The sequence below is a fragment of the Cucurbita pepo genome, chromosome LG01, assembly GCF_002806865.2.
Source record: "Cucurbita pepo subsp. pepo cultivar mu-cu-16 chromosome LG01, ASM280686v2, whole genome shotgun sequence".
Classification (NCBI taxonomy): Eukaryota; Viridiplantae; Streptophyta; class Magnoliopsida; order Cucurbitales; family Cucurbitaceae; genus Cucurbita; species Cucurbita pepo.
This window is the reverse complement of record NC_036638.1, coordinates 21103923-21118738: the sequence shown is the minus strand read 5'-3', so window position 1 is coordinate 21118738 and position 14816 is coordinate 21103923. Positions and strand designations below refer to the sequence as shown.

The 14816-nt window shown below is 33.3% G+C and overlaps 2 protein-coding genes and 1 long non-coding RNA gene across 10 annotated transcripts in view; 1 reads left to right on the top strand and 2 right to left on the bottom strand.

Moving 5' to 3' along the window:
- The window catches only part of LOC111782709, a 3930-nt gene extending 1002 nt beyond the window's left edge, over positions 1-2928 (top strand). The window contains exons 2-3 of the long non-coding RNA XR_002813183.1: positions 211-333; positions 2589-2928. This is a non-coding gene — a long non-coding RNA (uncharacterized LOC111782709). The remainder of the gene's footprint in view (positions 1-210; positions 334-2588) is intronic.
- Positions 1-10295, bottom strand: part of LOC111782150 — a 13685-nt gene extending 3390 nt beyond the window's left edge. For 3 of the 6 annotated variants that reach the window (XR_002813078.1, XR_002813104.1, XM_023663147.1), the window contains exons 1-12: positions 10157-10295; positions 9976-10063; positions 9516-9615; positions 9329-9402; positions 9155-9226; positions 8726-8803; positions 7893-8017; positions 7483-7555; positions 7017-7078; positions 6559-6939; positions 6293-6389; positions 4881-5076 (exon numbers count right to left, since the gene is read on the bottom strand). Coding sequence is in view for 3 of the 6 variants with exons in the window: in XM_023663147.1 (XP_023518915.1) it covers positions 4888-5076; positions 6293-6389; positions 6559-6939; positions 7017-7078; positions 7483-7555; positions 7893-8017; positions 8726-8803; positions 9155-9226; positions 9329-9402; positions 9516-9615; positions 9976-10063; positions 10157-10236 (1419 nt within the window). In the remaining 3 variants the exon portion in view is untranslated. Of the gene's footprint in view, positions 1-3634; positions 3900-3925; positions 4320-4880; positions 5077-6292; positions 6455-6558; positions 6940-7016; positions 7079-7482; positions 7556-7892; positions 8018-8725; positions 8804-9154; positions 9227-9328; positions 9403-9515; positions 9616-9975; positions 10064-10156 lie in introns of those variants that run through there. The other 3 variants (XR_002813076.1, XM_023662995.1, XM_023663200.1) reach the window with 3 other exon arrangements.
- LOC111782496 (uncharacterized protein At4g37920-like) overlaps positions 10267-14816 on the bottom strand; it is a 7735-nt gene continuing 3185 nt past the window's right edge. Inside the window, exons 1-7 of one of the 3 annotated variants that reach the window (XM_023663362.1) lie at positions 14521-14783; positions 13648-14045; positions 13080-13251; positions 12517-12761; positions 11892-12079; positions 11351-11516; positions 10267-10376 (exon numbers count right to left, since the gene is read on the bottom strand). In XM_023663362.1, coding sequence (XP_023519130.1) covers positions 11357-11516; positions 11892-12079; positions 12517-12761; positions 13080-13251; positions 13648-14045; positions 14521-14686 — 1329 coding nt within the window. In that variant the 5' untranslated portion in view covers positions 14687-14783 and the 3' untranslated portion in view covers positions 10267-10376; positions 11351-11356. Of the gene's footprint in view, positions 10377-11288; positions 11517-11891; positions 12080-12516; positions 12762-13079; positions 13252-13647; positions 14046-14520; positions 14784-14816 lie in introns of those variants that run through there. The other 2 variants (XM_023663289.1, XM_023663431.1) reach the window with 2 other exon arrangements.

Genomic DNA, 14816 nt, shown 5'->3' with positions numbered 1-14816 from the left:
TAGGTTGTCGGATCTGGAAGAAGAGGTGAATGACGATTCTAGGTTTTCGATTTTTCCTGAGTGTTCGTTTCCTTCTTGTTTCTTTGTTTTTCTCTTTGGAGAATGAGTTTTACGAGCTTGACCGTTTACTTTTTCGATCTCATGGTTGCTTCGACTTGATTGCGAACAGATCGAACTGTGTAGGTTATTTTCGTGTCTCTTTGTATGCAGGTTCTTCGGAACGTCCAAAATGGAAACCGAAGCTTCTTCTGTTCATCAGCGCTCGTTGCATTTCAGGTGAAGCTAACGCTCTTTGTTTTCGTGTCCATGGCCGAGTCGCTTGCTTCATCTCAGGTGAACCGCTCTTTCCTCTTTCAACTCCTTTAGGGATCATGTTTTTCACAGTGATTCTGTTTCCATAAAATTTCTTCTAATTCTTTTATGGACTTTCGAATTTTAAAAAAGAAAAAACGTTGGGACCTAAAATGATTTTGAATCATAGTAACTCCTTTTGTCTTTTACATGTTGAATTGTCTTTATAATATGTAAAACGACATCTCGTGATTATTTTGAATTTTATAATGCTAATGATTGCAGTCGGAAATCATTTATTGTCTTATTTAAATTCTAGTTTCTTCGACCCTGTCGTTTCACGAAAGATGGGATTCAACATTTACCAGATTTCCTTTTTGTCATCTGATATTTAGATTTTTTTTTTCATTTTTTAAATGCTTTTGCAAACGTTTTTCTTTCTTTCTAAATCTGAAAAGCTTTAAATTTAAATATTATCTTATTTTTGGCTACTAATTTTGTGTCATTTTTCAATTGTCTATACATTAGGAGAAATAAATTATTATGTTTTTTTTTTAAAAGTTGAATCATGCAAAAGATTCTTTATAAATTTAGCAAGGTGAGAGTAAATAGTTCTAAATCTCACCTATCAGTCTACTATATACTATAACTAATTGAAATGATGTTAAAATTATTTTTATGTAATTTTCTAATAGTAAATATTTTTTACTGCATTTTAGGTAGCAATCACTGGTAAAGTGTAGTAAGTTTTATTTATTAAACAAACTTGTCTACTTCAATCAAATTAAAATATGAAGTATTTTCAAGTAAGTTATTAAGTTCTATATATATATAGTATTGTATTGTATGGTTATTTTATCATTTAATTTTGATATATATATATATATATAGTATTGTTATTTTGTCATTTAATGATGTATAAAGATGAGTAGGTCTTGATTGATAAAAAAAAAGTTAATCCATAAAAGAATTACGTTAATTTTTAAATTTTTTTAAATTAATGAAATTGATAAGTATCACAAACATTAGAATATCTCTAACCTGTTCGTAGAAAGAAAACAATCCCTCATTTATTTTAACACATTGTACTTCTTCAATACAATAATTTTTAGAACTTATGTGAAACTTTTTTATAGATTTATTATCACAATGTATTCCTTTTTAATAATAACTGTGTAAGTGAATCTAGGCATAACGTGAATCCCAATGTCATTTATATGCAACCTAACCAATAAATTCTAGTAAGTTAGTTAGTTTTCAACTTAAAACTAAAATGAGAATCTTTTGAATCTGTTCAATCATAATAGGCGCACACATCCTTGGCATATGTATTGATTTTATTAAACGATCTTGATTTAGTGATCGTGTTGCTGCTTCTTTTTTTTTTTTTTTTTTNCTATAACTTGTGACTCAACACTTCATCCCTTTGCCAATCGAATCGCATTAGGCATAATGCGCCGTTTCTGGAGTTTATTTGTTTCTTAATTAATTTTTGTCAATTTCTTTTTTGGTTCTTCTGTTCTTACCATTAAGCCTGACAAACTTTTTACCTTTTACGGATTAATCTTTTATTCCAACATATTTTATCTTCACTTATATACTCTTTTAGTAGATCATATTTTTAATAATGAAGATTAATCTCATAGTTCCAGCATTCTTTTAGTAGATCATACTTCTAATAATGAAGATTAAACTCATGTTCCAAGATATTTTGTCTTTCACTCGTATACTTTTTTTAATTTTATATTTTGTCTTCATGATCATCTAACCTAAAATTACTTCTAAGCCAAACATTTTAATTTTGGCTAATTCCATTGGGGTGCCAAACATTTAATTTTGGCTAATTCCATTGGGGTTTAATATGTTTAGGCCATTTTCTTCCTCTTTCTAGTCTGTTTGCTTATCTAGTTTATTTAATTTTGACTAATTCAATTGGGGTTTAATATGTTTAGGCCATTTTCTTCCTCTTTTCTGTTTTCTTCCTCTTTTCTGTTTGCTTATCTAGTTTATTTAATTTTGACTAATTGGGGTTTTTCTGTTTGCTTATCTAGTTTATTTAATTTTGACTAATTCAATTGGGGTTTAATATGTTTAGGCCATTTTCTTCCTCTTTCTAATCTGTTTGCGAATTATTTGATGTAAAATTAGGTGGTTTAAATTATTAAGAGTGAATTTAAATTATTTTATGTAAAATTAGTCTAAGCTAGGTTAAATTATTAAGAGTAGGTTTAAATTATTTTATACAAAATTAGGTGAGTCAATTTATAGTTCTAATTTATGATTGTTGAATTCCTCAGGTAGAATTAAATTCTAGAGGATAGTTTTAAGTAGCGTTAGCATCAAAAGGAGTTGTAGTAGCTTCAGCATAGGCCAAACAAGTGGGTACTTAACGCTAGCATCAAGAAGTTGTAGTAGCTTCGGCCTAGACCAAGTGGCTTTACTATCGGGATGGTTAGAAATTGATGTATGATGACATGTGTCACACCAGCATCAAAGAGTTTTAGTAGCTTCGACTTAGGCCAACCAAGTTTCGGTATGGTTACAAATTGATGTTGCATGATGACATGTGCCCCATGATTATGAAATGTTTAGGAAATGATGTGAATATGATATGATATAACTCAAATGTTTATGAAATGATGTTTATGAAAATGATATGAGTATGATAGGTTTATGAAAATGATATGACTATGATAGGTTTATGAAAATGATATGACTATGATAGGTTTATGAAAATGATATGACTATGATAGGTTTATGAAAATGATGACTATGATATGTTTATGAAATGATATGATTATGAAATGTCCATGAAATGATAGGACTATGAATGTTTATGAAATGATAGGACTATGATATGTTTATGAAATGATATGACTATGATATGTTTATAAAATGATATAATTATGAAATGTCCCTGAAATAATATGACTATGATATGTTTATGAAATAACGACTGTAATATGTTTGTGAAATGACTATGATATGTTTATGAAATGATATGATTATGATATGCTTATGAAAGGTTAGAATCATGATATGTTTGTGATATGATATATTAATGTTATAATGTGACGTGTTGATTATACGATATATGTTATGGTGTAATACGTTTGACGATATAATACATGTTGTGACATGTTTTATGATATGATATGTGTATGATATGATATGTCAAAAGATATGTTATATGCATGATATGACATAAGATCATGTATGATATGAATGATGTAATATTCAACCCCAATACATGTCTCAAAGGCTATATTGTAAAATGACATGATATGAGGAAAACAGAAGAGGTTATTTTATGATAATGAATGAAAATGTTGAGACCTCATGCATCTAAAAATATCCTTTTTTACGATGACATAAATGCATACATTACTAGAAAGAAAAATGGTAAAAGATGATATCACCAAAGGAGGAAGAGATGATGGCAATGATGACCACCGTGGTGGAAGTGAGAACAGTGGCGATGGTGGTGGTGATAAAGATAAGGATGATAAGAAGGATGAAGATAATAAAGATTATAAGTAATCGTGGAAGAAGATGGAGAGGAAAACACCTTTGAAGGACTGGAAGAAGAATAAACCTCTGCCCTTCCACTACCAAAAAAGACAAAGTAAAAGAGTGATCAAGAAAATATGCGAATTTATCGAATAGTTGTTATCAATTAGTGTTTGTGTTCAGTAAAATCTAGTTATTAAGTGGAGGGATGATTCAAACCAATAAAATCATGACAACATACGGGATGAGCAAATTTAAAGACCAATTACTACAGATATTTGAAAGACGTCCCCACAGCCCATCTCCTCCATGTGCACCCATTTTAAAAACAAATAATAAAAAAAAAAGATCCGAAAATACTATTGGCTAATATGATGGAATGATAAAAGTTATCCTAAACCTAAACATGTTGAGGGATGTACACCTTTTGGAAGTCTTCATATTTACAGGTCGAAAGCTGATTGTGTATTTTGAGTAGTTCCAAATCCCCTTCTATTTCTCATGCTATCTCCATATACCTGATGTGATACAAAATATTACATGGACCATAAAGAGTTAAAGAAATAATAAAACAAAGGGCTTAAAGCTCCCAGCCTTGGACCTAATGCAAAAATACTATTCCTTTTCCCTGTCTTTCTGTTTCACTTTGTTTTCTTTGTTTCAAAAGTGTTGATATTTTGAGATTCATTGCAAGTACAATGACAAAAATTTTAATATTAAAAAGTATATAAACTAAAATTGAATATTTGAAAGCATCTAAACTAAAATTAGGTCAGACTTAAAAGTACAAAAACCAAACTGGTATTTTGATCTCAAAAGTGCAACAGCAAGCAACATCTTATCTTGTATCCACATTGAACTGCTAGGCTACTATAAGCAAGACAATTCATATGGGTATTTTTCAAATCATAATCCAAAAAGTAGAAACAGCATTGGACTAAGAAATTTGGGGCATGCTCATAAGAAAAACAAACAGCTTGAGATGAGTTAAATTGGGTGTTTCTATTTAAATGAGTTGTAATAGCATCACTTACTGGTGGCAACTTTTAAAAATTAGAAAACAGTCTTAGTTTAGTTACCATTAAATTACTGTTTGGTGGCATCGGTGATCATTGCTCGAGTCCAATGCTCAATATTTTCAGATTGAGATGGTGGTGGAGGAAGCGTTGGATGCTCTATGAAGTCCCATTCCTCAATGGTGCAATCATTCTTTCCAGCATCAGAAAACTCGGTGGCATAAAGATAACTTGGAAGATTACTCTCACAATTGGTTTTCTGCATTAAGACACAAAAATTGAAATAACAAAACCAAGTCCTTCATACAGATATGAAAAAAAAAATAGTAGAATCGCTTGTTAAATACGTGCAGCATAGATAGTCCCCAGAGAACGAAAAATAAAGGGAAAGCAAAACCACTTTTTCAATTTATCCAGGTAATCTTCCCACTTCTACTTTGTAATATCAACTTTCTTTTTTATTTTTTTTCCAAAAAAGAAATTATTATAGGGAAAGCAAAACCATTTCATTGAACACATGGAATTACAAAGTACTTTTAGTTGGAAGTCGAATAATAAATATAGAATAGCTAACGAAAGCATATGAAGAGAGGGAACTCCAAGATGAAGCCACCAAACCTTTACAGTCCCAAATGTCTTATCTTACCACGACCTCTTAGCACGTAAATTTTTTCTGTTTCCCTCCAGATCATCTAAAGAAGGGTCCTATTCTTTAAAGAATATTAACCTGCCTATTCCTATCAAGCGAACCCATCACCATTCTTTCCTTGCTTAACTTTTCCTCTGTTCATTACTTTTCTTCCAACCTCCCCCAATCCCCTTGCATTGATTCAAACTAATGTATCAACAATGCTACAAAAGGAAGAAAAAAAAAAATTTTTTTTTTTTTTTTTTTTTTTTTTTTTTTCGGAGTTGCACTTCACCTACACTAAGGGTGTAAAATTTTCCTTGGATCTTTTACCCTTGTGCTTATCTAAGGGTGCAAACTTTTCCACCAAGTTTGTTCATTCACTCTATTTTTTATTCATGGGTTTCGTTGATTTTGCATTTGGGNTACACCAAGTTTGTTCATTCTCTCTATTTTTTATTCATGGGTTTCGTTGATTTTGCATTTGGGAAAAGAATAAAGGAACAGAAATAAGGGTATGAATAACCAAGGATGACGAGACAAAGTAGATGACACAACAATATAGAAGAAATAACAATGAAGTCTTGGAGTGCGGGATAATTTTGTTATGCAACTCCAGTTAATCTGAGAAAGCTTTATTACCCTTTAACATGATGGATCAATTATGATGGTAACTAACAAAATTCAAAGAAAAATCAAATGGGTCATCTAAAAAGTAGGGAGACAATAATGGTAGTTTTCCATTTATTTAAAATTCCATAAATTCTTTAATAACAGATGGGGAAAAACCCAATAACTTATTGATGCAAGCAACACACTAAAACAACGTCAAGTTAAAAATTCATACCATTATTTGTGAATGTGCACTCTCGAACAGCATGCTGGATGAAATCGAATTAACAGTCCATGCAGACTTGTTCAGTTTCTGAACGTGCTTAGGGGGCCTTGAGTTTAGAAGATATAACCATGCGTATCAGTCAGGGTAAGCTGTGTGGCTAAAAATAATTATCTACATGACAACATTTTTCCATTTCTTGTTTAATAAACAGAACATGGTGAAGCAAGTTCAAATACCAGCAAGAACCTTAAAAGTGAAAAAGGGGACGGAAATACCTGGAAGAAGCCATTTTGAGGGAAAAAACAGAACGCACTTCCTTGGATGAAGAAAGAGTAGCCAATAATTTAGCAAATGCTTCAAAAGTAGAAGCTTCAGAAGGAACATCTAAAGAGAGAGAGTTATAGCAGTATGAGGTGACACATGCTACACTTTTCTTGAGGAGGGCAATCCCCTTCTGCAAATTCTTGTGCGTTTCTATAGAATGTGGAGGAGCGGACGGATAACTGAAGCTACTACTTTCTAGTGAACTTAAATGTGATTTCCTCTCCGATTCCAAGGAAGCAACACCGAAGCTGCTAGAGCATTTATCAGACCATGAATTTTCCCCACTTGTTGAACTATAGGTTTGACGTGGTATAAAAAGTGGATACTCATTGCTGTAAAATTCATCACCTTCAATCAAAAAGTTAAGAAATAAGATTTGGTGATCAGGTTGCAAATTCAACCAACTTACCTTCGGGAAGATGGACGAGCTTTCCAATATGAATCCCTTTGCCATATGCGTGAACAAGAACCCTGCAATATTAAGCATGGGTGAATGAAAACAAAAGGAGATGTGTCACAACTAACATACAAGAATGAAAACCAGAATATGATTAATTTAAATTTGAATGACATATAGATGAAACCATTTCTTCTCGTATAATGTAAGTTTACTAAACCCGTTATAGCTCCAGACACATAAAGAAGAGTTTTGTAGCCATCATTATCAGTTATCCTTACCCACAACTCCTATGTTCAATAAAACCATCATCAAAATTATCAATAAAAGTTTACCAACCCTAACCAACCCATGATTAAAAACACAAAGAAGTTGCAAAATAATTTCAGTGACTTTTGATAAGCCACAACTTTTTTTTTTTTTTGTCAAATATTTTGATAGAGCCATCATAGAGAGAAATCCAGCAAGATGTACGTACTGCAAAACCTGAGTGGTGAAGTGCAGGAGCTGCCAGATATTGAACGACAAGATTTAGAAGCTGCACCATGTATCTGCCAGTTAAGCCAAAGAGNCAGCCAGATATTGAACGACAAGATTTAGAAGTTGCACCATGTATCTGCCAGTTAAGCCAAAGAGACTTCAATTAGATGGAAAAAAACATTCAATTATAATTGAAGGCAGAAAGAAGCCCTTAACAGTTGAGTGTTAGGACTTCAGAAGATGAGACAGCAAACCCCAATAGTAAGAATATAAGGTAGCATAATTATATTAAAACCTGTGTAGCAACGTAGAGATAAAACCATAACTATGCACAAGTTAACCGTGTGGCAACATAGAGATAAAACCATAAATATGCACAAGCCAACCATCATACAGAGAAGAAGTTACCCCAAAGAAACTGAAAGCTCGTGTGGCTCAACAGAATGCGGATCCAGTCCTCTTGGTAAGCTCACATAACAGATTTGGTCAAATTGCTCGCTTGGTCCCTCTTTGTTCTCTCCATGAACTAAAACCTATGATAATAGATTGAATGTAGACAAATTTGAGAGAACACCAAAGCATTCATCAGCAAACAAAAATTATTCTTGTCCTGATGAAAATATTTCTTAAATTAATGGACTGAGAAACTAAAAAAATGAATATTTTTTAGTTTGATCATGCATACTACTGCCCAAAATTTTTACCCCAATCTATTTTGTAATTTTATCAATAAATAGATGTGACTGATAATTATAAGGTCTTAGGCCATGGCTTAAACTAACTAAATTTCTAGCTTTAAATATGTGGCAGAGGGCTAAAGGAGACTATTATTTCATATGCAAGCAGAATATTTCAATCCCTTGTTATGCAGATCTTAGGAATTGTAGTTTTTCCTATAAGAATCCTCTCAGATTCCTTCGAAATGAAGCACTGCATTAATTCAAGGAATGGTGTATTAACATTTTCAACTCTACATACTCATAATAGAGGAAAAGTTAAACTTCCAAGGTGAAAAGAAAAGAAAAGCAGAAAAATTCGAGTATGCAGACCTGATAATTTCTGAATAATTTCAAAAATATTTCTTTTGATATTGAAATAATATATTAAAATATTTGGATAATTAGGTTTCTTTCGTACAACATATGATCGAGTTACAGAAAAAAGATGGTTCATTAGGAACCAACAGCAGTAGGTAGCATGTAATAAGCACTCAGAAATTGTACTTGCTGATAAGAGCGTACCCGACGTTGTGGAAACAATTTGCACATTTGTTTTACAACCAAGGATTGTTTGTGAAGGCGTTCAGAGGTAATTGCCATCTGTCTCCACAAAACACTTTTGCATTAAGCATTAAGTCGTGCAAAAGAGGTCCAACTAAAGAATGAAAAGTACTTGGACAACATTGATCTCCAGTATAAAAGCATGGTTGAATGTGAAAAAAAACATAACACCGTGTTATGTACCAAGTATAGTTTCATAAGGTCATTTGTCATGTAGGCCTACATTTATATACGTTCAAACATGCATTTTTTTTTTTAACCTAAACAGTTCGTGCAGACAAAGTGGCACATGTACACAAGTATATTATGCAAATATATATGAAAAGAATCGGCCAGCAAAAAACAGGCTGAAAAAGGATGTCCATATAAAAAAGGGAATATAGGTTATACATGTCCCAGATTCTTGGTGCTAATAAGGTCGGGATAGGCTTTCTCCAGTTGTTCAACTCGTTGTTTTTCCAACTGCAACAGAAATTCCAGAAAGAACCATGCTTATGGGATATTTAAATCGAAGGGAGAAAGGAAATACAACTAGTGTGAACTGAAAATAAATAAACGGAGTACCACAGAACGAGCTGATTCAAGCATCGCATATTTCAATTTGAGATCATAGGACGTCAACTCAATCTCCGTCTTTCCTGTGTTCATAAAATAATTTATTGGATTTGATAAGCACTTGCTCATTACATAATTTGGCAAACATCTGAGTGACTACGTTGCTTTTAAAAAGTTCTTATGGAAGTTCAGAAACCTTGCTCGAGTTTCTCTCTACTGCGCCGGAGTTTCTCCCTTAACCTAGTAAGTTTCTCATTCCGAGTAACTCTCCAATTTAATTGATCGTCTGCCTTCCCCTGAGAACGATAGTTCATATTAAATTTCTCGACAAAAGCAATTTGCTCCACAAGTACATTGTATAGATAAATAATACTATTCACTACAACAGCACAGAACCAGCAATAATCGAACAACATGAAGCCGAAGTAAATTCAAATGATCAAAATGCTTTGTAAAATAGGTGAAATAACAAAATAATTATTCGGTAAACAAAGGCATCGGTAATCTCGTCTTCAGTTTACAGCAATCGCAACTTCACCAAGGTGCTTTCGTCGGTTATTTGGCACATCAGTTTCAGAAAACAAATTTACGATAGTTGAACCTCAAACAAGAAGAAAATCAAAGAGAGCGACAAACAAGCAAGAACGGCATCAAACCTTTGCCACAAGTACGTCGCTCAACCTCGAATACAACAAATCGCGCCGAGCTTTCAATAGTTTTAACGCAGAGTTGTAGTCATTCAATCTGCCGGAAAATCGAAACCGAAAAGATGAATACAGAAAACGTCTCTTCCAGTCAAGCAGGGAGCTTAATTACAGTCTCAAAGAACGTCCGTACCTGTGATTGACGCAAACGGTGCAAATGGAAGCCTGACTAGAATTCTCACAGATAGCGCAATTGCAGAATTTCCGATTCATCGTCGATCAGTTGTAATCATGCTATTGAACCGGATGATGATCCTCCAGGTTTGGGAACGATAATTTCAAATTTGAAAGGAGAAGTCAAGCCAGAAGGAGGGAAGCTTAAACCGCGGGAGATGATCGTCTGGAAACTGGAAACATCGAAGCTTATGTATTTATTACCCAATCTAATCTCCAATTCCCCGCGGGTTTCCTTTTTTCTTTTTCTTTTTTTAATATTTTTTTTAATGTTATATTTCAACGAAATAACATTTTCACCAATTTAATTATGCCAGGAGGTTAGCAAGATTATCTATTTAATTATTACATATATATATATATATATATTAATCCTAACTTTATCGTAATTGTGTCGTGCAAGCTTTTAATTGACGAGGTCGTCCATCAAAATATTAAGTAATAAATATAATCCTACAAGTTCAAAGAAACACCCATATAATTCAATCTAAATAATTTCAGTTGCCATTTTAATTATTTTTACAAAATATCAAAATTAATTTTGATAAATATTTAAGAAAAACAGAGTTAGGCCTTCGGATCCACATTTATTTTAAATCCTAATATATTAATAAAATATAAAAGGAATTGAATCTTTTGAGTAACAATCACGAGAACATTTTTTTTTTTTAATTATATAGATTAAGATGTCAAAGATTAAAAAAAAAAATAAATAAACAAATACCAAAGGTTTTATCTTTCATCAATTTTGAATATATAGTTTTGGAAATTATAAGAGATAATCCCAAAGAAAAGAAATGGTCGATAGAATTTAATTACGAATCTTTTACTCTTTGCTCAATTATAATTGGTTCTTGATATAATAGTCAATATAGCAACATTAATTCATAAAAACTCGGTCCCAATATGTTTCAATTAGATCTTTAATTTTCACTTATTTTAGTTTAGTTCTATATAAAATCAAAGTCAATCCATAAATTGATTTATAAATCATTAAAAATTATAGGTTTAATCTCTTAAATTTTTTAATTTTTTAAAATTCACAAATTTATTACAAAATTTAAGGTTATAAGTTTTCATTACACAGAAAATTTAAGATCAATAAAATAATTTTTTAAAAATTTCAAAATTTGCAGAATCTGATAGACATAAATTTACCTCACATAAATTTTTTTTCAACGAGATGTTTCAATTCCTCAAGTTTTACGATGACCTGTGAGTTCATAAGGTCTCTGGCTTCCTTTATGAGGGTGCCTTCCCGGCTGAAATGATAAGCATCCAGCACTGTCTTCATCCACGCGTGAAGCTTCTCTGGAGTCCTAAAAGTGTTTTAAGAAAAAAAAAGAAAAAAAAAAAAAAAAAAAAAAAAAAAAAAACAATGGCAGGGAGTGTTAAATCACTGATAATAAATTTAAACTACATTTAGCACTTTTGTCACGTTCAAAATCAAATGGTTGGAACGCCTCCGTAGCCAACGAACTCAATGAATTACTTACAAACAAATCGTTTTCACTAAAATCACTGTTTTAATAGATAAGAAACTTTGAGTACAATAGATAAGAAAATAGCACTGTAAGGGTTGGAACATGGAAGCTTTGAACCCCCTAATCTGCTATCATATTGGGTTTACGCTCATAGATTATGGCATGCTAAATATTTCAATATATTCTTAACAATGAGGTGAGAAAGCATACGTGTATAAGCAGTCCACATCTTGTCCTTGAACTTCTTCGCCAGGGGTAAATGCATCCTTCAGGGCACTTAGCTTCTCCTCAGGATCCTCGATTGTAAGAAGATGCTTCAGAATCCTGATTTCTGTTGGCACTAATCTTTGAAGGTTACCGCTTGCAGTCACGTACAAGTGGTATAGTATGTCTTTCACCTGCGCCAATAAAAGTAACACCAACTCTTTCACCATTGAAAAGTAAATATGAAACGACAGTCCATCGATTAAACGTGCCCTCATTTGCTAAATGCTCATATGACACGACTCATGGGACCATATTGGTATTTTTCTCTCTTTGGTGTCTTAAGCTATCGTCGTTTCATTCANAACGACAGTCCATCGATTAAACGTGCCCTCATTTGCTAAATGCTCATACGACACGACTCATGGGACCATATTGGTATTTTTCTCTCTTTGGTGTCTTAAGCTATCGTCGTTTCATTCAAACAGAAAACACTATTTGAAAGCGTTATCGGTAGTTTCAGCAATTACGAACTTTGCAGTCATTGGAATTTCTGAAATGGTTGGAAAATAAGACCATGAAACCACATTTTTGCATCAAAGGCAAACAGCAACGGTAGCAAATGCATTACCTCGTCTTTCATCATGTTCGATTCCTTTGCAGCAGACCAAGCTTTTGTAATCATCAATACTAATGCAGAATCAAGCTGGTTTTTCTCCGCCAGACTGTCTATCTTTCTGCAAGCGGTATCTAAATTTGGAGAATTGATGATATCCTGGAATTTCAACTCTGCGGCATCTAGTGCTTCGATGTTTTCAGTTGCGGCATCATATGCTTGTACAGCAGCCAGGCAGGAGTTCCCAAGCTTCGCCAGAGCTTATCAATTGAAATATAAGCGAAAAAATATCACTTCAAGCATATCAATACCATATATTATAGGAAAAAAGAACGCATTTTGCAAACGAAAGAAGATGACATTCAAAAACTTAAAAATAAAGAGAAGATTCCAATAATTTTTTTAGGGAGAGGAACTAATTATAAATGTATAAAAACCTTAAACAATCAAGCTACGCTTAGGTTGCGGATCATTCCCTGAATTAGGCTTCCCCCAACCACTTAGGCAGCTATTTATTCACTACTATCAACAAGAAAAGTTCATAAGTATTTTGCAGACTAAAAAGTACGCAGTAATACCATCTTGCTCAGTCGGATCATCATAATAAGATTCAGTCACTGTGTGAAGATGAACAAAGAATTCTTTTGTAAAATCTTTACGACGCCTCGAAATAATTTCACCAAGTTCTGATGGTGCTGCTCCTCTGAGCACCTCAAGAAGTTCGTTGTGTCTCTGCACATCTTCATCAATCTGTGAAAATTTTTAAAGGGGAAAAAAAACATGATAAACAACTCACATACTGCAACTATGAGATCATAAAATAATCACGTACGAAACACTTCATTTTGATTATTCCCTGAGGAACACATCCTTTGTGGCTCTACACAAATAGAACTGAGGATTGACCTTGTTGGCATACGAAATGTTAGCTTACATACACTTTTCTTATTTGCGGATTTTTTTTTTTTNTTTTTTTTTTTTTTTTTTTTTTTTATCGAAACAAGGTCATTTAAACAAGAGTTTTTTTTTACCCTTTTTCTAAGATCCCGAGACTGACCTCTTTCAGCTTTCTTCCTNTTTTATATCGAAACAAGGTCATTTAAACAAGAGTTTTTTTTTACCCTTTTCTAAGATCCCGAGACTGACCTCTTTCAGCTTTCTTCCTAGCCGGAGTAGCTTATGCTGCATCCCAGGATCATCCTCAGAGGCAGCTCGATCTCGGCACCTTCTAAAGAAATGGGGTCGGATACTGTCCCATTCCTTGCTGAAAGCAATTAACCGTCTCCAATCTGTTGGAGTTGGCTTGTCGACCAGAAAGACGTCAATGAGCTTGTCACACACTTTGGTCATTTTATGCTGATCCAAGCATTCCACGCCATCTTTTGCATTTGGAACATTTCCCACTGGTCCATTGCGAGTTGGAGTTGGATTCGAAGAATCAATAGTTTCTGGACTGCAATCACTAGGTACTGCACTCTCTCCTCTGACAACGGCAGAACAGGATGATTTCATCAGTCTAACTCGAGAAACCAATGAGCGGAACTCTGGTATTCAACAAAATTATTAATATTTCACTCTATGTTGATAAAAAAAACGTTGTTACAATTTAAACTAGCAAGATATAAATTATTAATACTTCACCCGATCATATTTTCTAAGACAATATAAACTAGCAAAGTAACAAATTACTACAATTTTAAACAATTCATACTACCTTCGCATTCACTTTGTGACTGCCAAGTCAATATGAAGCTTGATAAGATGTTGGTACACGAACTATGAGGAATCAATAATTTGAACAGATATTCGACATCTAAACCAATGCACAGCTACACACGCACGAGACAGACAAAACAAAATTTAAGGCCAAATTTCCAAATCCAATTTTGTGTTCGAGAAAATCTGAGAACAATTTTCTAAGTCGTGAATAATTCAACAATATAATGAACAAAGATAGCAATCTCATGGTCTTATCTTCGCAACTCGTCGGAAACTTTAACAAAGTTCAGAGTTCGTTACCTCTGGTGCTAGAACCCATAGAAAAATTTCGAGCTGGAATTCTTGAAAGCGAGGACGAAGAGGGAGAGCAGGCGACGGCAGCGGAGGCGTCTCCATGAGCAAGAATTCTATCTCTGATAGGGAAAGAGAATGATGTGTGGAGAAATGCGCAATGGAGCTCCATCATCGAATGTGGAAGCAGAAGCTAGAACTGAACCAAACACACACGACACACCTTCGCTTCCTCTCTGGCCCCGCATGGGATTTTCTTAGGGTTTAAAAGGCCAAATTGCCCGACTTGGTTAGAAATTATATAT